This window comes from Nestor notabilis, unplaced genomic scaffold (genome assembly GCF_000696875.1).
Source record: "Nestor notabilis isolate BGI_N333 unplaced genomic scaffold, ASM69687v1 scaffold15013, whole genome shotgun sequence".
NCBI lineage: Eukaryota > Metazoa > Chordata > Aves > Psittaciformes > Psittacidae > Nestor > Nestor notabilis.
In genome coordinates, this window is record NW_009920745.1 from 84,832 (window position 1) to 110,614 (window position 25,783).

Sequence of the window (25,783 nt, forward strand, 5' to 3'; positions counted from 1 at the left end):
TTCTTCTGAACTATATTAGCAGAAAAATAATTACCTCCCACATCCTTGGCACTGGCTTAAGTATGAAAATCTCTGTGTGTTTGTGTGTGTATCAGGAGGTGGAGGAGGGATGGATGGAGTTGAAAGTCCTTCCCTTTTCCTTTTAGTCCTGCTCATTCCCAGAAGGTCATTTGTATGAGACTGTCCCTGCTTATAACTGCTGGTTGAGGCAATGTCATGGTGTAGGCAACTATAACCCTCCAAAACCAGTGAAGGAGTAGACTTGGGATACGCGTTCTCTGAAGATCTGGGTTACTAATATCATGAGAACAGGAAACCGCCCTGTTCAGCAAACCAAGTTTGATTCAAAATTGAAGACACATGACAACGTGAGATAGAGCTGTGCTTCGAAAGTCCTGATATTTTTTCTGAGACCAACCTGCCATCAGTTTCCTTGGATATGTTCCACAGCACAACAATGCCAAGTGCATTTTAGCAGCTGGGTCTAGAGCACTTTTTTCAGTTTTTTTTTTTTTTGGTACCATCTTTGCTGAGCATTGGTTGAAATCCAAAAAAGCTTGTAAGTACACAATGGAGTATGTAGGTAATCCTATTGCTTTAGGTGCAGACACTTACATGCTCAGAGATAAGCCTGAATTGATGAGACAGCAACCAGCTCCTCTCATGATTGTGTTCCTGAGAGGAAATGCAGCATCATGTAATACTTCTAAAACACGCCAAGTATCCCTAACAGTATATTTCCTATAGCTTTGAGAAAGATCAATGTTGCCTGGTATAAGCTCTCTTCCTTCTTTTTTCCATATTCCTTGTACTTCTCAATTGTGCCCTAAACCTTTGGGTCTATGCAGTCCTCTAGAGGCTGAAAAGGGCTTGACATGGTATAAAAATCAATGCTGTTCTCACATAATAAATATTTAAAACACTTTATCAGTGTAAATAAATGCTAAATTCTGAGAGCCCAGGGAATGGCATTAATGTGTTTTGCTTACTGAAACATTTATGGAGTCAGCGTTGGCCAACAAAATGCAGCCAAGAGGGTTTTTTTAAAGGTAAGCTGAAGTGCTTTCAAAATAAATACTAAAAGCCGTTTAAGATCTTCAATTATTAACAGAAGAAAAGTGCAGGCTATAAAACTGAGAACGATCCCTTTTGTGGCACTCTCCCTCACCTCTGAGCCCCTCAAGGCAGGTGCTATGCCTTCACAGGTATTTGGAGTGTGTCTAGCATATGGAGAGAGTTTCCATGAATGACTAAGTATACCAAATATTTGGAAAACATTTATTCTTATATTTACTGGCCAGGATGTTATTCAGGACTCTGCGTTTATGATTGGCCAAAGATGGCATTGCCAGCCTCTGTAAAGCACTGTAAAAACACAGCTCTTCACTCTGGTGTGGGAAGGCAGTTATTGGCACCACCTTCTTGAAACCCAGAGGCCAGCTTTGCAGCCTGATAAGGTCACTGGGCATGCTAATTTAGTTATGATTATAAGCTGCAAAGCTCATTGCTTGGAGTGCAAGCTTTACTTCCACAAGGCACAAAATGCCAAAGGTGTGTATTGTACAATGGTGTATTGTAGAGAGCATTAGGCAAGCGGGTCTGTGCTGCCCTTGTGTTATGAACACCCATGTTGGGTGATATCTACATGTCGCATTGTGCAAACATTAAGAGCATGAATGAGTTGGGACGGAAAAGTTTAGTTTTCTGGGGTTTTGGCCAGGGGATTGAGGGGAGTATGGGGTGGTGTAAGTTCAGCTGACTTTTCTTCCTCTGATGAGGGATAAAACATGTAAATGTGTGTAGGTCTCACCATTGGCTAGAAAAAGCTTTGTGACTGCATGTAAGGGGATGGTTTGCCTTCATTTATCCTGATCAGAAATGCATCTCATCATCCATAGACATTGATCTGCACCACTCAGATTTCAGAACACAGATTTTATGTGTTTTGAAGCATCCCTGTTTGTTCCACCTACCCATGGCTCTCCCTCAGTCCTTTAATCCTTCTTTATCTGCTCTCCCTATTCTCCTACTACACCAACTTTTCTGATTGTCTAGGCCTGGTTCCTCATGCCATTCCTTGCAACTGCTATTCAAGTTGCTCGTGGCTGCCTGAACTGAGTATAAAGTAATTTACTATCTTCAGCTATATTGCATCAATAAGCTTGACAACAATGCTGGGAGCATGGTGATATGCATATAATCCTGTGCACCTCTACTAGTAGCATTCATTACATCTTCTGAGAGGACATTTCTAAAGTTGCTGCATAGTTAGTGGTTTTAAACTTTTAGAAGCTCTCTGAATACTTCAATGGTAGTATATGTAAGCTTGCTAATTAATGGAATCATCTGAATTTAAAACCAAGCTGCCCTACTGGGGTATTGCACAGCACACACATTGATTCATGCTAGCAGTATGCAGTAGCTCATCTCTTCTTCAAAGTTTTGGTTTATTATCCTCTAGAAGCTTTTCTCTAATTAAGCTAGCTGAAGCTCCTGTAAATCTTCTGGTGGTACATGTTCCCCTGACTGCCTAAACACCTTGTCATCTCATGTTTATGGTGCATGCCTTTGATTTCACAAGCACTGCTTTGTTAATACAAAGGTCATTGATTTGTGCAGATATTATCTTCTCTGGACATTTGTGGTACACTGAAGACTTCCATGGCATGGGTAGTAATGAAGCTACCTTTAAAATGAGAGAGCTTTTTGTTCATTATTTTGTCTGTCTTCGTACCCTCTCAAGAGCACTGGGTATATCCTATGGTTAATATTAAATCAATTAAGAATAACAGTAATTAAGGATAAAATACATAAGACCTTGACTATAATTTGGGTTAATAGGGCTCCTAAAATCACTAAAAATGGAGGCCTTTATTTGCTTTTGTGTAGATTTATTTGAAGCTACAAATAGTTCAGTCTGCAGAGTTTGTGATTTCTTTCAGCTTTGTAGCCATCCGTAGTTTTTTAACTTCCTTGTGTTGTACATTGTTTGGGAGAAGGTGGGACATTGTTGTTATTTTCTGGTGAATGTGACATGCTTGACTGCTGTGAAGTGTTGGGGTGGTGCTGATGTGGAATGCAGTTCATTTTCTTTATATATTTAGAAGTAGTAGACTGAATCAGGTGAGCATCTATGGAGAAAGAATGACTGCCTCATGTAATCACAGCAGTATTTTTTCCCCTGAGACATTTCTTATCCAGATGAAGTACCTAGAGATAACTGAGTGAGCAGAACAGCTCACTCTTTTACAGGATGAGTTTTGATCCTGTCAGTATCTTACTTCATATAAGGAAACTCCTTGTGAAGCCAGATTGTTTCATGCTGAGTATCACTCCCTTTGGATAGTAACATGAACCATTAACAGATAACTGAACTGACTGCAGACGTCTGAAAAAACATTGTGACCAGAGGGATACTAGTAGCCAGCTTTGGATTACTAGCAGTGAATGATCTTGCTGGCCTGGAAGCTAATGCGACCTTTGATTGTTTTTGCTGTGTTCCATGTGGCTGGGAGCGAATGCAAAGTCTCAGCCTTAGCCGCGAATTGACAAGTGGATTGCCTACAAATGAAAGGGCTTGTCAAGAGATGTGTCATCCTTATTAGAAGGTGTTTAAATTAGCTAGGAAAAAGTAATAAAAATTAAAATCTAAGATCTTAGATGATAGATTTTAGAAGTTAATAGTTATCACAAACTCTCTTGGCAGATAGATAACAGACATTTACAACTCATGAATCACATTTATTCAAAAATCAGAGCTAATATCAACTGCTCTAAGGAGATGGAAGCATTTGCAGGAGACATTAATGGTTTTTGTCTCTCAGTCATTGCAAAATCATGAGCTCGTAATTGTTCTGATCTGGCTATTTGTAGACTACAGAGTTCTAGAGGTCTCTCAGTATTTCCAACATTAATAACTTGCCAGTGACAGTGGTTGCCATCACTGCCACCAGTGATAATAACTTTAAGACCTTTGTAAATGCAAATCCTTACTAAAGGCAAATCCTTACTAAAGGCCGGCTTTGTTATTCTGGTTTTACAAATGAGGAGGAGACAAGAGAGACGCTCATGCATCTGCAACTTGAGTCAGCTGCATCTGAGGGTACAGCTGCTTAGTGCTTTAGCAAACTCAGCTACAAGTCACCTTCCCTGGGCCATTCTGGAAGTGTTTGGCTCACTCATGATCAGGACTTATACCAGTCTCATGCCTTAACAGCAGCCATGTAATACTGTTTTGTTCATACCCCTTTCTAGGTACCTAGACAACCTCTATTATAGAATAATCCCTAAATCTTGGGGCAAAACCCACCCTGCTGGTTCTGACTCTCCTACAGACTGAGGTAAATTAAGGTAGATCTGGAGTTCAGGAAGATGCTAAGAGGGCTGGGAGTTCTCTGTCAGTATAGGTTTGGTGGTCCTTCAGCAGCTCAGGCTCTGGCTGAGATGGCTTGACCTCTGGAAGAATGCAGAATCAGAGCAGGGACATTACTTCAGTTTACCATCTTTCCCCATGCTCTGCGGTGCAGCTCTGTGCTATCCCATCACTCACCCTCTTGCATGTCTCGCTGTTCTTGTCCTGCTTCAGTTCTGGTTGTTCTTCATTTTTCCCATGCTTTAACTCTCCTCAATACTCTCTGGGAAACAACTTGTGTCTGGTTTTCAAGAACAGGCAAAATAGCTAATGTATTCCCTCCCCAATGTGGTGGTATTTCAGTGACAGGTAGGGTAATACCTGTGATCCAGGCTACAATGGCAAATTTGTGAAATATTGGGTATCTTCTGGAGGGAGGTGATCTGTAAATGTAAATCTTTACATCATCAAGATAATGAGTTCAAGTGAGAGGGGACGAAATAAAAATTACATATTATTGTGCAATTTATTGCCTCTCTATTTTGTTCTCTTGCTGATAAGTGTTTCCTTCTGTTCTCTCTGCAGGTCTCCAGGTGGTTTTAAATTCAATTATCAAGGCCATGGTCCCTTTGTTGCATATTGCCCTGCTGGTGCTGTTTGTCATTATTATCTATGCTATCATTGGACTGGAGTTATTCATGGGGAAGATGCATAAGACCTGCTATCATGTGCAAGGGGGACTGATGGGTAAGCGGAACACTATATCATACACACAAAGATTTTCTGAGGCAGGCATTCCCCATGTACCTCAGAGCACTTGTGCTGTCTGTAAAGGCTATATGCAAACCTGTCAATTCCTGCTAGTGGACCTTTGGCATTACAAGCCAGCCTGAGTTCTTTAACAAGTATCTTTGAGCCTTTAACAAGGCTCGAGCAACACTAAAGTAGTGGTGATTTCACCACTAAGCAGACTGAGCTAGAAATGAGGTGGCATCATGGAAATTAAAACCCCTTTTGTTTTATTATTAATCTTGTACACAAACACATCTCCATTTTAAACTAGTATCATTGTAAAAGATTATTGTATATTGTAAAGGAATTGAAGCCTATTACGTTTTTTTTCAATCACAGGCTGTGACCGCGTCTAGAAGTACTGCTAGTATGAAAGCAAAATTATATTAATGGGAAGAAACTTTTTGCACCAAAGCCATCAGGAAAGAATTTTGAAATTTATTTACAGAAAGAAATATTCAAATTTCAAAATAACTCAATTGTATCATCACTCACTCATCTAACCATCTGCTCTTTTTCATTTGATTTACTGAACTTGAACAGCAGTGATTTCCCATGTGGTGGTGGGTGCCAGTGTCCAGGACCTGACTTAGCTTATAACCAAGAAAATATTGTACAGCAGGATATTGTTTTAGAAGTTCTATATTTCCTGCTTTTATAACATTGGCAGATCTTATTTTCTGAAAATGATGCTAGAACTATAATGAATTGTCAGTCTGATTTACAACTTTAAAGTGTACATATCTTTCTCCATAGTGTGGTATTATTTATGTTACTGCATCTAAGTCTATTATTGCTGTTTCTGGCACGCTTTAATGATGAGAGTGTGATCATAAATTTTGGAAAATTGCATTTTTTTGCCATATAAGATGAGAAACAAACATAATTATCTGCTCCCACACACATACATACCTGCATCTGTTATAAATGTAGAACTAAGCTCTGAAATCCACATACTTAAAAAAAAAAAAATCTTATTGCATGAATCTTTGTGCTTATAAACATGCTTTTTGGTAGCATTTTTCGTATACCAAACCATTTAGGCAGGCTTATTGCATGGGTTCTCTGATTTTTGGAAGCACCTGTATAGAATAAGGGCTGTATAATCAAGCTGTAGTCTTATAGAGCTCGTGAGTGATGCTGAGGTATTGAGAAAATGCTACACAGCTTTCAAACTCCAAAAGAGTGGAGCTCCAGACACTCTATGCTGTGATTCAGCAGTGGCCCAGCTCCATATCAACCTATCTCCAGAGCACTGAAGCCTGTCTGCTGCAGAAGTTCAGCCTCCTTCAGCGGAGTGCCAGTCACTGCTGCAGTTTCCTTCCAAGATTAACCCAGATGCCAGGTGACTGCGGTATGAAAACACTGGTCATAACATGCAGCCTAGAGAAATGTAATAGACTCAATCTAATGTTCCCTCTCATGTTGAAGAGTTTGATTTCTTCCTCATAGGAGACTATGCTTTAAAAAAATGTCTATCTCAGTTCTGAGTGTAAACTTTGAAAGCTTATCCATTATTTTTACAAAAAGAAAGTGAAACATAACAAGACATTCTTCTGCCCATTAAAGTTAATACAGTTGCTTGTGCATTCCTAGAGAAATCTGACAAATTTGCTGCAAAATATATTTCTTCAAAGCAGATATCCTTCACTCACGGCAATTAGTTCTCTTCATTTCCTTTTTCTTCCTCCTCTCCTTTAAGATACACCTGCAGAAGATGATCCATCTCCCTGTGCCCCCCAGTCTGCGCATGGGCGGCAGTGTCAGAACGGCACGGAGTGCAAGGCAGGCTGGGAGGGACCTAAGCACGGCATTACCAACTTTGACAACTTTGCTTTTGCCATGCTGACAGTGTTTCAGTGCATCACGATGGAGGGCTGGACAGACGTACTGTACTGGGTACGTATCTGAAAATTATAAGATGAAAAGCCTGCTCATGTGCTATGGCTATCGTGAAGCTTCAGGGCTTTAGAGCTTTCTTGCTTGTTTCTATATAGTGAAGGCAAGGTTGCTAGCATGGAGCTTTAATTAATTCAGAATATTAGTGGGTAAAATGGGAGGGTTTATCTGGTGCAGTTAAATCAAATGTAAATGTTGAGCTTCCAGTGATATTTTAATGTTGAAAGATGGTACGTGGTTTAATGGTTTGAAGATAATCAATGTACCTTTGTTGAGCTGAATGTCATGTAAAGACCTTCTCTGCGGGAGTGAAATATCTCATACATCTCCAGATTACTGATGTAGAAGTACTTGTGACAGAAACTGTGTGCTCTACCAATGGCATTAATGTTACAAAGGCATTACACTGATCACTCATAGGTTTTAGAAGAAAGGCCTTACAAATCCCTTTTTGTGCCAGCACTACTCCTGATTATGATTTTTATCACAATAGTGTTAGAATAAATTCTCAGAACTCTCATATTGTTATCAATCATGTTTAGCTGAAACATGATACTATCTTCAAGCTAAATGCAGTCTCATCTTGTCCTTTACTTTGATTCTGGAAGTTCAATAGCTTTAGTTTATGCCTTGTAGTTCCTGATGTGTTGGGAAATTCAGTGGCAATACAATTATACTATAGGAGTTCAAATCAGATTTAGCCTTCACCTGTAAACCAGATATAAACATGCTTCTTGATTCAGCTCTTGCCATTGACTTTTGCAGCAATTCACACACAGCTCAATCAGTCCCATCTGTGTAAGGCTAACCCAGACTCTGACTAACTTTGAAGATTGGCATATTACGACACCTGGTTCTACAAGATGGTAGGATCTGCTACAATGCATGATGGAATTTAACTCAAGAAGACCCAAAGCACATAAAAGGATAATCTGGACTGGGGCGGCTTGCACTGTTAACCAGCATCAGCTTCTCTCTTAAACATCAGCCTGAAGCTGCCTTCTACCCACCAGTGAGTTAGAGTTTACAAGATTTCCCTTTGAAGATTTAGCTTATCTGCAATAGATAGTCTCTATGTGGAACAGCTAGCAGTTGTCTCTTTATCCTCATAAATTTAGATTAAAATTGTGGCTCGAGCTTCTTTTTAATGCCTGAGATAAAGGGCAGAGATCAAACCGCAAGGGGAGTCTGGGCCTCAGAGCACAAAAATTGCCTTTACTTGAAAAGAGAGTATAGATTAATAGAATAATAAAGAAGAACAGAAGTTAAGTCAGAAAAAGAACTGAGCAAAACTACTTGACTATATAAACACTCAGCTATAGCTATCTATAATATACCTGTCCTTTTATCACATTTTAGCTCACATTCCTTCAATCTTTGTGTGATTGAGAGGATTTATAGGTAGTTCAAGGGAGACAGAAGACAGTAAAAGATACCAGAAACAAACATGAAACATGAAAAGAGTTTTGTCAGTGTATACTGTTTAGTATCATGAAACCTATCCACAAGTTGTCATCATTTTCTCCAAGGGCACGTGTAATAAAAGATGCTGCCAATCCCCACCCTTTTGAATCCAGGCATCATTTGCATGATGGGATGTGAATCATTCAGAACCCAGTTATCAGTTATATAATATCAGGAGCCAAAAACTTATACTCAGTGTTAAATGATTTTCTACCATGACTGCTGCAGGTGGTCTGATATTTTTATGGCAATCTTGCAGCAACCTGGATTTTAGCTGTGGGCCTTTGTTGGGTTTTCAGCCAGCTTTTTTTCACTGATTTCCTGAGCTGTTCTTTTATCTTTAGAGACAGTGTGGTGAACTGAGACCTGAAGTTAATACAGATTGATGGTCATTATTTTCAGGGGCATCTGTATAGTTAGCCTTTTATATTATGGCTTTGATAAAATCATAGAATCATAGAATAGTTAGGATTGGAAAGGACCTTAAGATCATCTAGTTCCAACTCCCCTGCCATGGGCAGGGATGCCTCACACTAGACCATGTTGCCCAAGGCTCTGTCCGACCTGGCCTTGAACTCTGCGAGGGATGGAGCATTTACCACTTCTTTGGGCAGCCTGTTCCAGTGCCTCACCACCCTCACAGTAAAGAACTTCTTCCTTATATCCAGCCTGAGCTTCCTCTGTTTTAGTTTGAACCCATTACCCCTTGTCCTATCACTACAGTCCCTTTGCTTTGGAAATAAAAGAAATATTTGTTATCATCGGTTTCCAATTATTCCTAGACAAGACTACAAAAGAGTTAGCATTGCAGGCAAAATTTCAGTAATTGAGAAGAAATTTAGTTTGTAAAGAAAAAAATGTATCACCTATGTTTAAAGGCCATGAAACACAAAACTTAAGTAACTACTCGAACACCTGAGCTGACAGACACAGTTAAGCTGCTGCAAACAATCCTAAGAGTATTTTTGTCCCATATGACCTTTTGCCACTGTTTCATGTTGACAATGTGGATAGAAGTCAACTGTGATCAGTGTTTGCCGTATGGTAAAGAAGGTATTTGAGATGCAATGCATATTTCCTTCTGCAGAGAGGTCTGTGCTACTCTGGAGGCAGATGTTGTTTAGGCAGTTACTGTAGGGCACACCTATGAGAAGCATTGTGGCTTTAATATTTATATGTAGAAACAGTCTCTGAACATTCACACTGTAGTTTCATATGTGGGTGTTTCTAACCTTATCAATTTTGGTTTATACTGTAAGCCTTAAAGTCTGTGAAAGGGGCGTTCTAACTTAAGCTAGCCAGATCAAAAGTAAGATTATTTCTGGATAGTAAATAGAAAAAATGCAACATTTCAATCTTTGAGAGTAAAGGACAAATTTTAGTAAGTGGAGTAGGATATAAATAATCTATTTTAAACTTAGTGTAAGCCATTGTTTCTTTAGTGAAGTCTGACTCTCATGTAACTCTACACCCTGGCCTTTGCCTTTTCAGCCATGAAGAGTGGACTTGTCACAGACAACCCATTGGGGGCTGCACCTCCACAAGAGTGTAGAGATAGGAGGCTGTTTTCTTCTCAAGTAGATAACACTTTGAGAGATCTCCTGGATCCACACTGAGGTCCTGGAAATTAAAACTTGCTTTGTTAGTAAATAAATCTGCACAGTTAATTAAATTAGAAATCCAGATCCTCTCTCTCCAACTACACCCTGAGACAGAGAGTTGGTTGTCCATTTTACACTGAAAGGAAAGCACAGGTTAAAGAGCAGTGTAAGAGAATGTTGTCAGCCAATCAGACAATTTTGCAGCTGAAAATTTTAGATGATGACTTTCAGAGGTCATTCCTTAAACTTAAGGATGTCAAGTATTTAATATTAAAAGTGCTGAGAATTCAAAGTTCAAGCACACTGTCAGGTTCTTAGCTCCTCTGCAATTCAGGGTAGATACCAAGGTTTGAATCTGGGGTCCTGCTGGGGTCAATGGCAAAATTCCAATTAATTTCAAAAGGTCAGGATCTTAACTTCTATTTTGAAAAATCTTGATCATGCTGTTGAGATTTTCCACATGCCGCCATGTGTAGACATGAGGACTTACAGATGCCTAATCAGGGCCTTGGTGTCTGTAGGTATGTAGTGAGTTTTCTTTGTTTCCTCCTTAAATCTGAAAAGAGCCTAAAACTTAGCAGAACCACAGATAAATCTCTGTGCTGAATTATTTGGCTGGAAATGTTTAGACAATGGAGCAATTCCCTTGGTTTGAACTTTTCTATAGGTGCTTTTCAATTAAATCTTCTCAAAAATAGCTTTTGAAAGGTACCTAGATCTCTGTGTTCCTCTCAGTGGGAATGGAGGGAGCTTAGCACATTTCAGCATGTTGCCCGGAAAAATATACTAGCAATTTCATGAAACCTATGTCTGTCTTGTGCCATACCTTGCAAGGTTAAACATGCATGTTTAAAAGTTAGAAAGCTGTGTGACCTTCCACAAGCCTTGGACTGCTAATCCACTTAGTAGCTCTTCAAACTCTATCTTCAGTTTCCTGCTTCCTTCATGCTTCTGCACATGCTTCCTCCAGCTTTTCGCCTCTGCAGTGAAGCCTGTCTCCTCTCATGGAGTACTATTTCCCAGCCAGTGGTCTGCATCATCACAATAAGATACTGAGAGACAGGAAAGCAATAAACTTTTATTCCTTAGAAGGATTTGACATCAATAAGATCAATACACCTTCCAATCTCCTCTCTCACTCAGTAGATATGATTTGTGAGGTAGATTGGCATCTTTTGAAATGTGAAAGAAAAATGTTAAGGAAAACAGTTTGAGACTGCACTAGTGGCAGGTAAGATATTACTTACAAAGAGCCAAGATTTTAATGTGAAATAACTATATTGGACAGGATGAAAATCCGTGCAAAACAACCTTGTTGATTCTTTGCTGAAAAATTGATCTTTGTTGAAGGGAGTATTAAGTGTTTATAGAAGCACATCTCCTACACTGCCTCGATCTTACAATGTTTGCTTTGTCCCAGTAAAACTGCCAGGTGGGTTTATCTCATATGCAGTCAGTTCACAGAATCGTTTGAGTAGATAGGCACCTCTTGTGATACGTCACATCATAGTTTTTCCTATGCTTTGTAGAAAGATCAAGCTTAATATTCTCAAAACTCTCTCTAATGTATGATCTCCTAACATTAGCACCTCACTCCCTTGTGCAGGCACCAAGGCCCATTTCTGAGGACCACTCAGTCTTGGAAACTTCAGCAGCAGATGCAAATCTAAATGTTACAAATTGAGTCGTTTTATATTTTGTAATCAGTCTCTGCTGCAGTCCGTTATTTCTTATTGCCTTGTTGTCCAAGGAGGAAAATTAATCCCTGTGCATTTTGTAACATCCTGTTTAAGTATTTGTAGACATTTGTTGCCTTCCCGTAATCTTTTTCTAATCTGAGTAGATTCAGTTCTTTCAACCTTCCCTAATGGGGCTTCTTTTTAATTATTTTTAATCAGTTTGTTACTGTCCTTCAGGGGATGCTTTGTGTCTGAGTTAAATACAGTTTGGACTGTGCCCTGTCTCTAGGAAGGCTTTCATATTCATGTGAAATGTGCTTTCTGCAGCTGGAGCCCTGTGACACTGCATGTACATCTGCCCACTGCAGCCTCAGTTTTATGTACCTGGTCTCTCCACTCCTCTGAATCTAAGCTATTATGTATATAAAAGAAAAAAGAGTGCAGAGCAAGTGCAAAACACATCCATACTTTGTTGTATTTGGCTATTCACATTGCTGGGTAGTGGAGAACCTGATCCTGAAATGTACTGCATACAGTTTGCCCAATGCAGCTTGAATTCTAGGATTGAGTAATTCTACATGATTTATGTGCTTTATGGTTGTTAGTAATGAGCAGCCATAAGCCTGACATAATTTGTGGAGTACTGGCTTTGTCCCATGTCATTTGGACCACACTTACAGAATACTTGGTTGAGTCTCTGAAACTAGTGCCTCCGGGGACAGTTTACCTCAAGGCTCTAACTGTAAACTAAAGAATGTGGTATTATTATAGACGGACCAAAGCCAGGTCTGGATGAGATCCAGGGCACTAACCTGTCTCTGGAAGAGATGCCTGAACTGGCACATGATAAGCTGACTCTCTCAAATTTAACCAAACAATCCTTGGTAGGCTTCTCAGCCCCTAGGCAAGAAAATGTTTTAGTAGTCTAAAACAGTATGGCAGAGCCACAACAATGCAGGGACAGTCACAATGTAGTGAGGTTGAATCAATGGAAACATTTGGAAGCATCACATCCCCAAGGTCAGCATAGAGTAACATATATAGATGCAGTGGGTTAAACAGGCTGTTCAGGAAGATCCTTCCATCTCTGAATCTCTGAGATCATACTTCCAAGAGTCACTAAATGAGCTTGAAACTGGAGCTTATGGTCACCCTTACAATTCCCATCATGAAATCAAAACAGTACAAACTGGACAACAGATATAATTAATTTTGCTGACAGCATTGACATATCTTGTGGGCTTTTCTCACTTCCCCACAGTCTGTTGCAGCCAGTGAGGAAGATGATGTGGGGCATACAGAGATACTGTCACAAAGTGGAAGACATTAAGCGCAGAGCTGCAACCCCCAATTTTTGCCAGCTGTGTTTTTCCTTCTAACCCTTTATTCTTGCAGCACTTAGGCTTGAATTAGTAAGGCTTTCCACACAAGAGAATGATCTGATTCTAAGAATATATCTGTCTACATGTTTCCATGGTGTTTATTCCCCATCCGCCTCCACCCCTCCAAGAAAATGTTGGGCTTTTATTGTTGTGGGGTTGAGGTTTTTTAATCATCTTTTTGGCAGGGCTTTGTATGGATGTGAAAAATTTACAAAGAATATGCACGCAAGTATGAGCAACCCATCTCTGTAATTGCAGAGGTTATTTCTTCTCCATCTGTAACAGTGGTGGGTAACGGGAGAGGGGCTATAGTTCAGAGCACTGAAGGGCCACAGCGTTAATGCCCTGCAAAAGCAGTGTCCACCCTTAATTTGCATAAATGCTGACCGAAATCTGTTTTCCTTTTCCTCATGAACAACTGCATGTGCAACTGTCATGGTTGCCTGTACTGCTACCTTGAAAATGAGTAACAGCAGTGACTTGCTGGTTGCCACCTGTCACAGAAACCTGCTGCTGAACATTTGTTCAATGCACAATTGGCACTTACTGTTGTGAAATGAAGTTTTCCTGAGCCCTTCAGGCCTCAACTTTGGACCTCTCAGTCCTCTTTCTCCATATGGAAAGAAACTCTCCATTAAAAATAAGCTGCTTTGGGTTGGTTATGGGGAGGTGTTAATGGAGACCCTCTGCCCAGTGCTCCTGCGTGGGAAGGACCTCTTTAATAGCTCTGTCTTTCTGTTGCCCTTTCTCTATTCTTTCTTCTTCTGTTCTTTCTTAGACTGTTTCCTAATTGCTGCTGTCTAATCACCACAGAGACCTTTCTTGTCCTTAAACTTTAATCTTCTATCCCAGAGCTATAAAATTAAGAGCTTAGCTATTGAGCTAAGTCATTCTATATGACTTGGAATTTTGAGTGCCTCTGTGGGTGCACTACTTGGGCCCTACTACTAGTTTTTCAAAAACTGAAGATCATTGCCTTCTGAAACAATTGCCTTCAGAGTTGTTAAGTTTGGACCGACAGGCACCAGACAAATTCACAAATAACAGACTTAGGTTCATTATCTAGACCCTAGGAAAGAAAAAAACAGGGGCATATGCCCAAGGTCGGAATGCAAGTGGTGGCTTTAGAACGTTTTGTAAAAAAACTCACATTTATTTTGCGTTTATTTTGTTTCAGTATCTTGTTTTCAAGACAAAGGGCAATGCCACTAAACCCTTACCAATACTACTGTGAATAAAAGTCTTTCCTGCCTTCAAAGAGCATTGGTCTGCTAATACTGGCTTTATTCATTGATTTGAGTGGGATTTCTGCCTGAGTGGGGATTAAGGGCTAGGTAGGATTGGTGGTCATACATCATGAGTGTATAGTTTAGCTGCACCCATGGCCTCCTCTAGAACTGTTTTCTTCTAACTCCAGTCCTCTGAACTGCATCTAAACCGGAGGCCTAAAAACGATATTGGACACATCTCCCTAAAGTGACCAGAAGTAGAAAATGAAGAGTTTAGGACTTTAAAGCATCTCTAGATTAAGTCAGTCCTGGACATAATGGTGATCTTGTCTACTTGATGTTGCTGATAAAACTCACAAGAAAAAGAGAAGGGACAATTTTGTCTTCCAATGATGCAGTTGCACCTCATTCAGGCTCTTTGAAAGTAATTTCTTCAATGAACCTCTAATGCTTATACAATATCTGTGAGTGGCTAGTGTGTGTATCAGATTAAGGTTTAGTTGTAGATACTGTACATTTTATTTGAGAATTTTGGGAGTGATTTCACAAGTGAAAGCTGGATTCATAATCTAAAATGTAGAACTGATTTCTAGGAATATCATAGATCGGGAACTGGCTACAAAGGAAACTAAGATAGATAGTGATCAAGTATAAAAAAAGAATTGACAGTCATGTCTCCACTTAATAAAGAAGGTAGTGATTATCTACAGCTTACAGTACTGCTTTTCATTATCTTTATTTTTAAGGACTTAATTGACTATGTAAATCAATGAACAGTATGTGCTTGTGTATTCCTGTACATGCAGCAATCAGTGCTGTTCTAATATACTTGCGGTAGAATTTGCTATCAGTCTGCACTGAGATAAATAGAAGCAGTTATAAAACAGCAGGACAGTAAAACAGACAGAAAATCCTTTCTGGATAATCAGATGTGCAAATGTAAATACAAAATAAGCAGAGCCAGTAAGGGATAGCCCACAATTCTAAGATGAAATGAAACCTTTAGATTTGGAAACCCACCATCCTAGGGGATATTTTCATGCTTCAAATCAGCACTTTATTCTTTTGGAGTGAATTTCCAAAGCCTTTAAAAGATGAAAAGGTTTTTAAATAACTGAGCAGCAGTAAGAGATGGAACTGCTGCAATAGCTATAATGAAAGAACTGTCAGCCCTGTGGCTGAATAGCCTTTGGGCTTTTGGATGACTTTTTCAAAGTCCTTTTAAAGGGGAAAAAAAGCTATACACACTTACATGGGAACAAGGCAACTCGCATAAAGCTCTCTGACTTCTGCCTCTGGAGGCCTGAATTCGAATCCCGAATAAGTCACATGAGTCCAAATAATTTTTGGAGGTCGCTACATGCCATTTCTGTAAATTGCAAATTCACCCAACAAGGTAACCCACTCATATACTCAGTCATATGAGAGAATGGAGCGCCTTAATGGATGCTGTTACCAATATAGGGTCCTGACTTTGGCAGAACACTGCCGGTGGATCAATGACATGAATCTCCTCTAAGTAGAGGCAAAAGTAATGTCACTATTGTTGTTAGCTGTTGAGTAGGGAAGAGGTAGGCAAAATGGTCTGTCAGCAACCTATATCAACAAGCAGAATGGATCAAGAGCAAGGGCCTGGCATACTAACCTACAAGCTATGCTTGTGAAAATCCTGAAGATCTGCTCAGTCTGGACCTACTGTCTTTAGGAGTGACCTGAGCCACCACTAGGGAAAAAACCCCAACCAAACAACGACAACAAAAAAAATCTTTAGAGGGAATAGTTTAGAGAGAATTATTTACATCCTCAAAGTGCAGCAGTTCCAGCGCACTCTAGAATGTGAGTTCGTGTATCACTTGGCGATACATGAATTTCAGTACTTCACTTTTGGGTAACATGTTCTATGCTAGACTGAATTGAAATAATTTTAATTTTTTTTTCTTTTACATATTAAACCTGGAGAAAGAGAGTGAGGCGTCAAAGCAGGAGGCTTATTTGAGCTCAGAATTTGTCTTTGATGTAAGGAATTCTCTCTGTGCAACTAATGTTTCCAGTAGGAGTTCAGGATTCCTGTATTGCCAAACATGCTGCAGATGTACGTAGCCCCCTCCACCTTTCACAGAAAAATAAATAAATCCCACAAGAAAGCACAAAGAGTACAGGTGGGATGGGAGGAAATGTAAATGGTAGCTTCCTGATAATTTCTGTTTTCCCTCTGGTAGCGAAGTTGACTGTAGGGATTTCCCCATGGTACTTGCACAAACAAAATTTAGCATGCTGAGATTTTGTCAGCTAAATCCACTTTTCAGATAGTTGATTTGCCATGGTAATCCATATCCCTTTGGAACATTCCTAGTGCTAATAAAAGTTACAACTTTGTGAAAACAAAACCCTGTAACACTGCTGTTCTCTTTAAGTCAAGGGAGAGTCTAAATTTTTTTCCTCTATTTTGAAATCACTTGCTAGTGGCCTTTGCCATTAGTTGAAGTTGTACAATAAACTTGTGTGAAAGCCACTTAAAATTACAGATTTAATTAAGACGGTAGTAAATATGCCCAAGTCAACATTGCCCTCCCGTCCCTCCAGCAAGCACAAACGACAGTGCTGTAGAAGTCTGCAATCAGTAAGCATTTTCAACAGAAATCGCTTGCAGTGAAAAAACAGTTCAGCTCAATCATTGTGTGTCACAGACATTTTGACCTGCTGGTATTTGGATGCAAGTTTTAATTCTATTCCCATTCTCATACAGAGACCTTATATTCCCCATAATAGCTCAATCTGTTAAAGAACAGCTGACTACGAGAAACAATGTGCACCCACCCTGAAAACAGCTAAAATATCCATATAGAACTTTACTAAAGAATGAAATAATGTTGTTGACTCCAGTGATTATGTACTGGGGGCTAAAGAACACAGTGGAAGGATTCAGTGTCCGCATGCAGTATCAGTAATCTGGGGCTGAAAGGTGGTTGAAATTTGTTTGGTTTTTTTTCTATGTGCCTCAGACTTTATACAGTCTTTCCCAGCTGAGAAAATGTGCATATCCATGAAAAAGTGGGGCCAGTATATGAGTGATGAAAATATGACTCAGTACTGTTAAAAGAAATAAGCTTGGCAAATTCTACTGGTAACAATGCACTTCCTGCATACTGTATGCAACAAAAAGCAAATACAGTTTGTTTCGTATCTTTTATCTGTTCTTCATTGAAGGGAGTTCATATAACAGCAAAATGGCATGCCACTGTGATTGCATAATTTCAGAGAAGCTCAAACAGCTATTTTACGTGTTTTCACTTTGCTATCAAGCAGCTGACATGGTTGTAAGGCAGTGCTTCTACATCTCTGTCTCACCTTGTTCTTGCACAGGTTGCAGCAGTGTGGTAGGGCTCTTCTCCCCGACTCCTGCTTTTACACAGTCTCCTCAAGAAGTCCAAGCCAGTCAAGGTGTATCTTCTGCAGGAGTGTGTGCTCTCATGCTTATGAGGTTGAGCCCAGCACTGCTTTCACTTATCTATCGTGCTGTGTGGGAAGCTTGGTCGGTTATGGAGACTTCACCTTTTTGTCAGGGAGATCAGGCAGCATAGCAATGAACTATAGCTGTACCCAAAGTTTTTCTAGAATAAACAGTTCACCTGGGTCAGAACAGGTGTACTTGAGTGAGAACATCTACAGCAGATTCAACATAGTCTTTGTCTGCAGGGCTGAAGAAGAAACCTCTGCAGACTCCCATTTTTCTCAGATCTGTTTGCCCCTTTCCTCTTCTCTCTTCTGGACTCACACTGCTGCAGTTTCTTTGATTCTTTCCAAGGGTTCTCTGTTACAAATTAATCACTTCCCTTGATGGCTTCTGTTGTCCTCATCAAGGCAGTCCTTTCTCAGTTAATGGCTCCATTTAGCTCCTGCAGAGAGTTCTGCACAAATTGCCAATATTTCTAGCTCAGTGTGGAATTTTAATTTGCTCTTTCCATCACTGCAGAGCATACAGAACAATTGAGGAACCAAAGTACATATAGGAATTTTATTATTCTTCCCACTTCCTACCTATGATGAATCTTGCCTACACTATTTGCTTTGATCCTACAGTAACTATAGCAGAATAACCTGTCTGTCTGGAGCATCCTCTGCCCTGGTTCATGATGCCCTGTGCACTTCATCCAGCTGTCTTGCCTTTCTCCTGAAGACATTCTGAAAAAAAAAAAAAAAAGGGTTATAGATGTCTACATATCCATATAGAATGCACGTATGGAATTTATAAAATGCCTTAATTGAGGTAACACAGTAAGAAGATCCTTAAAAATAAGTGCTTGGAGAGAACAACTGATCTTAAAATTTGCCTTCTCCTTCAGTATTTCAAAATAAAAGTAGTTGTCAAACAGTTTTTAACAGGAGCAACTGATCAAGTGCTGCTCCTTGCTTTGAGAATCATCATTTCAGACTGAAGCTGGGTTGAACCCTCCAGTCTGTCCTTTGCATCCATCTGATAGTGCCAGCTGCAGAATGCAGAGTATTTCAGAACAGTCATGAGGAGCAACTGTGTCTTGGAGTAAAATTTAAGACTGTTAGAATGTTGATGTTTAGTGAGATTCTATCCGGAATAATAGCAAAGGGGGCATCTGGAGTCCTTTGCTTATGCTATAAGCCATTCAGAAGCAATTTTACTCCATTGTTTTTTAGTCCATAAGTCTGTTTTATTTTAGTTTTTATATTTTTGCTTATGATAAGGTTTGCAGTTTTGTATTTTTTTACCCCATCTCTGTTCTTTTGCCTTGAGTCAGCTCTGAGACCTTAAATTCCCATTCCTTATCACCTGTCTTAAAGACTCAGGAAGGCTGAAAGAGTATTTCAGGTTGATAATATAAATAATGTTACTTCTGATGATGCACTAGAATGTCTAGACTGAAATGCTTAAATCTTTGTGTCATTTTTTTGTCACCGTGTGCATTAAACTTGTGGGTTTTTTCTCAGGGAATTTCACAAAATGAGCTCCTTATTACACATTTCTCCCAGTCCTGTGCCCCATCCCATTCAAGCAAAGAGCTTACGCATATCACTTCATTTCTGCTGGTAACAATAATGATGATTGACTTCAAAGAAATTATTGACCATTAACTTCAATGAAATTATTCATATGCCTTAAATTTTGCACATACATGAGTACTGGATTAAAAACCAACCAAGTGAAGACACCTAATTAGATTTTAAATACTGAAGGATCTACAAAGTGGAATCTTCATCCTTAGGATAATAATGCACTAAGTCTAAATCCAGCTTTTCAAGAATATACAGTGGCTAATAAGAAGTAGGATTCTTTCTTGCTCCTTCAGTGAATGGTGAAGTCAGATGGATACATGCTGTGTATAGACTTACTTGAGGTGTATGTGGAGACCAGGCAGGAATTTCTCAATTACAAAAGTGCTTTTTTCATGTCTTTATTGACATGACATGCAGCAGCCTCACACCATTCAGGCTCCAAACAAATTGGCACATTCAGGATGTATAGGATTCCAGTGCTAAATAAGTAATCCCATAGTTTGCCCCAGGGGCTGCAAAAAGTGCTTATGGAGCCTAACATATATAGAAAGTCAATTTTAGTACTGTCCCCCTTCTTACTGTAGCTTTAGTTCTGTTATACCTCATTGAAATCTTTCTGGGCTTCTTTTAAGCATTTATAGTTCTGCAGAAAAATTAGAAATTGTGAATAACAATGAGTAATTACCTTGATAAAACCAGTATTAAGAGCAGTGGGGCTTACAATAAGTTGCAAAATGCATAATTAATATATTTTTCACAATTATTTCATATTTATTTCACAATTGATTTATATTTCACAATTCTTACATAAAAAAGAAACCAGTATAACATAAGAATTGTACTGTTTAGAGATCAGAGGAAAATACCATGTGCAGATTTTGTTACCAGAGCTAACCAACAATACTAAATTTTTTGCATATTTAGGGGTTGGTTTGTGTCTCAATAGTCTGATTACTTACCTATAGGTTATTTAAGAGCATGACTGCTAAAAAGGCAGTTGTCAGATGTCTTCTTTCTCCCCAGAGAAGAAGTTGAGAGAAAGCAAGGACTCAGATCTTCACATCACAAGTCCTCTGCCTGCTCTGACTACTAGCAAGAGCTTCCAAGGCAAAGTCTGCAATTACTGCAGAGCCAAGGTGTTCTTAAGCCTAAATCAGCTGTGCAGTTGAGAAGTTAACCAGAAGAGAATGTCTGATTGAACAAATAGTTTATTTTTTGTTTGCAGAGTAGCCTCAAAAATCATACTGTTGCCAGTTACAGTTGTCAGTTGGATGTTCTTGGGAACTACCAGCAATATCATCAGCTGTCTTTGCTGTCGTAATATATTTAGCATGAGGAAAGGTAGAAAAATAAATCTTTCAAAGTGTTGCTTCTTCACTGGACAAATTTATCCAGGCACCTTTCAGGAAATTCGCCCCATCTTAGTTACTTCTGAAGTGTTACACTGATTTTGTGACATCTATTTTTTTCACTGACTATATGAATGCAGAGTGTTTTAGTCAATCTGTGAAGTTTCAGAAACAAAGCAAAGTTTATGAAAGCCGCATACAGATATAATGGAAGCCAAAGAAAATAATAGAAGAGTTCCATCCTCTGTTTATTTCAATTGGTTTTGTACCTGAGTTCTGACTAAAAAATGGGGAGGAAAACATTTTTCCCCTCACAGCGCAGAACAGTCTCTCATCCTATAAGAAGTATTTTGAGTGTTGTTTAAGATGAGTTTAAAGTAGTAGTTCCATGAGCATATGTGTAAATGAGATACATTCAGCCAGGTATTCATGGGAAGAGAAGGAACGAGGGAGTAGAAAAGGAAAATTTACGTTTTAATCCAAACCTCTTTACTTTGTAATTGATCAGTGATAAATATCTAAATCTCACATTAGTATATGCATGGCCCTTTATATATACATGGAGCCATACCTGCCAGTAGGCTACCATTTAATCTTTGATCTAAGCTGAGGAAATCACTTCTACACATCCTTAACGTTATGAAGGTACTTTTCCTGAGAAGACGGTTTTCAAAATGAAGGCTTTAAGCAGGAAGATATATTCAGTGACAATTGTTACCTTTTCTTTCTAATATCTCCTGCTCCCAGTATTCTCCAATTTTATACTGTTACAAGAAAGACTTGACTCAAACTAGAGATCTTGCCATTGGCCATAATCATTACATTTGGCTAGATTATTTCCTGAGGCAGTGAATTCCACAGATAGGCTGCATAAAATAGCATTTCTACACAAAATTTCCACATTTACTGCCCTTTAATTTTGTTGAGTACTCATCCTTCTCTTGATTATTGTTACTCTGTGAAAGGTTATACACTTCATTATAGAATACTTGAGGCACTTGACCTATATTTGAAAAAGACTATCATAACATTCCACAGTCGTTAGAAATCAATTAGCAATTTATTCAAGAAATAGGACTGTAGCCCTGGTGTCCTAGCTAACTTAGTTGCCATTAAGCTGCAGCTCTCCAGTACTGTGCACTAAACAAACAGACTTGACTTTTTGTTAGTTCAGCTTGCTACTTTTCAGTGACAGCTGCCCTTCTCTGGTGCATTAAACTTTTCCTCTAACTTTCAGTTATTTATGGAAGATATTTGGTACAAAGTGTCAGGGTATAGATATGTGAACTTTAAAGTCAGTGAATTGTGTCTACCCCTCCCATTAAGTGACTGAAAGACCTCCAATATGTGCTTGGTGATGCTCAGCCATCGTTTTAATAGATAACATGCCTGTGATATTTTCTTTGAGCTATGATGTCTGTGTAATAAATGAGATACTTGCAAAATGTGCCAGACTATTATCCCTGGGGAAAAACAAAACCTAAACTTGTAAACAAGTAAAGTATGCATATCTCCTGTGGCTTTACCAATACGACTTTCACCTGTGTCTTCTGAAGAACCATAAGGCATAGGCACAAAGGCATAAACAGACTTTTATTCCTTGGCCCCTACTGAAACTACTGGTTCTTATTGTGATCAGTAAGATACAGAATTAAAAATCCTGGCGTCATTTCTAGGAGATTATTTATATCATTGAGAGAGAAGCCTTCAACTGGGTGTTGAAATGACATAGCCGTGGTAGCAATTAAGGATTCTTAATTAAGGAAAAGCTCTTCCCCAGTAGACAATGTCCATCAGACCTCAAATATGCTGAAATACCCTCTTTTAGTCATGATGCTGAGTGGTTTCATTGACAGTACACAGTGAGGCAAGGTTGTATCCCACTTTGCAGATTGGAAAGCTGAAGCATGGCAAGTCAAAATGATGTCCCTATACCCAGAGAGGGTATGTAGCAAATCATGAGAAGGGATCTAAAATCCTTATCTCTGAGGTTTCTGAGAGATGATGCATCAATGTTCAGAAATGTACCAACTTTCTCACTCTTGAGAGTAGTGAGATATGAGTGATGAGATGTGAACTGTGAAAGGTTAGGCAGTTTGACTCAGAAAGCAGAATTATTTCTTTAAATGACAATTTGCAGATTCCCATCAATGCTGTGCTTCCCACTGACCTAACAGTTGTACTATATGTGCTTAATCAGGTTGCAGTCACCTTGACTACTGTAGCTAGAATATTATAATTCAGACCTACAGTGGCTGATAGTCTTGTTCAGAACTGTAAATTTAGAATATAATCCACCTTGTCTGTTGAGGTTCATATGGTTGATAGTAAACACTCAGGAAGAAGAAAGGCATTCAATGACCAGAGAGATGAACTGTGTGTCCTGAGTTGTACTGTCCTTCCTAGAGAGGTAACCAAGCCATTTTCTGTTCACTGTAGACAGCAGTGCAAAATATATTTTGCAGACCTTATTTTCTGCACTCAGTAGTGTACAAATGGCAACACTTCTTCTGATCTTGTTGTGACCTTCTGCAGTTTCTCCACTTCAACAGCATAATTAGATAAAAACAGCTCTACCACCAAAGTTACACTTGACATGAAAGCTTCCAGCTGCAGTCAACAGGACATGTGTATTCATACGCACACGATTAATAGCTACATATTCACAGAATTATAAGTTTCCAGGAAGCAGTTTCACTTGAACACAGGTGCCAGGTTTTTACTGCTAACTGTATGGGAGCATTGTGCTTGTTGAGAACAGTCTACCCATGGCTTCTAGGATACTTCCATTTGGGGGGAAACATTTCCAGGTATTTGGAAGGATACAATCTCAGACAAGAATTTAATGTTTCTTAAATGTTGATATATTGCTGTTCCTGTTTTGAGTAAGTCTACCCCTTCCCCCCCCCGCCAAACTTCTGCCAAGCAGCCTGTATTTCTGCATTTCTCCTGGAGATGTTTTCCAAGAGCAAATAGTAAGCTCACAGTGTATCATCTCTTTATCAAAGGGGGTTTTAAAAATAATTTACCAAATACCTAATGTTATATCAACATATAACATACATTTCTGTCATCTGTGGCTCAGTCTCACAATGTATAGAATAATCTCAACTTCTACTAAAGAAAATGAGACATGAGAGCACCAAACACACCAAACGTAGGGAGTACAGCAAGAGAGAGACAGACTGCCAAATACTGATGGTTTCTCCACACTTGAGAAGCTATCACTGTCTCTGCCTCTCAGCTTCTCTGTTACATATACAACTGGGCAATAAAAAGGAGATGAAAAGCTGACCTCCTAAATGTTCAGTCTGAGAAGTCCCAAATACTTTGCTGTACCAGAATGCAGGTCTATTTTTCAGGATTAATTTGTGCTGGTGCTAGCTGGTGCAATTGTTATGTAATTGTGCAGGCATTGCAAATAACCAGAGTACACTATACGCTGATTCTATACTTTATCAGGCCACAATGGAAGCTTCTTGCCATCTGGAAATTTCTTTATGCCAGAGTAACATGAAAGGCACCCTGATATGCACCTGAATTCTGTACCCAGCACCCTGGTGTCTGCGATTTAGGATTCACTTGTACCCCAGCTTTAAGTTTTACTTTTCCAGCTATCTTTCCCAGCTGACAAAAACAAAAAAACCTGTCTAAAGATAAATGCCAGACAGATGAGGCTTTTTTATCACTATCTGTCATAATTAGAGGGAAGTGGAGTCATCATTGTGCCTGCATTGGTAAATTCTTATGGTAGTTTTTCAAAATCATCCATGCTCATTTTTTGTGTGGATTGCTTTACAGTCCTGTTCTTTGTAGAAGAGAGAGAATATTAAGTCTCATTTCTTTACCTAATTCTAGCTTTGGCAGCTACATTTTGCCTGCCTGATTTTTCCACTGTGATTTCAGGTGAATATTTGCTTCCATCTTTATATGCCATGATTTTTTGTTCTCTCTAAAGCACTGATGTGTTTCACACCAGAGGTGTCTACTTTTTTGTCATGTGGGATGAAGTGTGGTTTGCAAACACAAAGAATAATTAGTATTATTTGTAAACTAACTGAACAAAAGTGTTAAAAGGGAAGCTGTTTTGGGAATGTTAGTTGTTCAGGTACTTTCTTCTGACCACCAAACATACTAATCATGTTAGGAAGGACCTGATGAACTGTTTTCATGCAGGCAGATTTTGAGTTTATTTTTTAGTGAGTCTGCTTCAGTTGCAGCTGAAGGGGCCCTGAGATAGACTTCTGGACTGGCCCATTGACTGTGGACTCTTGCCAGACAAGGACCTTAGTGACTGTACTTTGAAAGAAAAATGGGTAATGGGCTTTCATCCACAAATAACTGATTGTATTAGTGTTCCTTTCTTGCCTTGTCTTACTGAAGGTCTGAAATTCCTTTCCTGAGTTGTTACAAATCTTGAATCAGATCGCCTTCCCTGAAGTGTGTCTCAGTGCCCATGTATGGAAAAATATTTCTTCTGTGATCACAACAAATGCTTAGGTTGTGGAGGAGAGGACAACGTACGATAAAATTTTCAAAAGCATGGAAAACAAAGGAACCTAAGATGCTTTATGCCTTTAGGTACTTGCAAGTCTGCAATTTACATTCATCAATCATTTTAGTGCTCCTGAAAACGTTAACCACCATCTGTTTCTTTAGTGATGCTATGTCTGGCTCAGGCGATAAGTGTTTATAAAAAGTAAGGAAGAAAGGACTCTGATATTTTGATACTGTCATGCAAGTGAGATTCTATTAAGGTACCCAACAGCTTTCCAAACTTTTGAACTTTGAAGAAGACTTCAAGTTAAATTGTGTCTTTGTGCAGATACATTTAGAATATATGCAGTATCTTACTATGCGATAGATTTGCTCTACACATAGTACAGATTCTGGCGCTAAAGCAGTAGTCTGCCCAATTCATTTGCAGGTGCTTGTAGTACTGTAAAAGCCAGACCTATGCTCATGTCATTCAGTTTACAGTCTCAAATTCTCTGAGTATTCAGTTGTAG

The 25,783-nt window shown here is 39.2% G+C and overlaps 1 protein-coding gene across 1 annotated transcript in view; it reads left to right on the forward strand.

Moving 5' to 3' along the window:
- LOC104402852 (voltage-dependent L-type calcium channel subunit alpha-1C-like) overlaps nt 1-25,783 on the forward strand; it is a gene marked incomplete at both ends in the record, with an annotated part of 56,781 nt that overhangs the window by 22,942 nt on the left and 8,056 nt on the right. The window contains 2 exons of the mRNA XM_010010836.1: nt 4,937-5,098; nt 6,846-7,042. Of these exons, the coding sequence (XP_010009138.1) occupies nt 4,937-5,098; nt 6,846-7,042 (359 nt within the window). The remainder of the gene's footprint in view (nt 1-4,936; nt 5,099-6,845; nt 7,043-25,783) is intronic.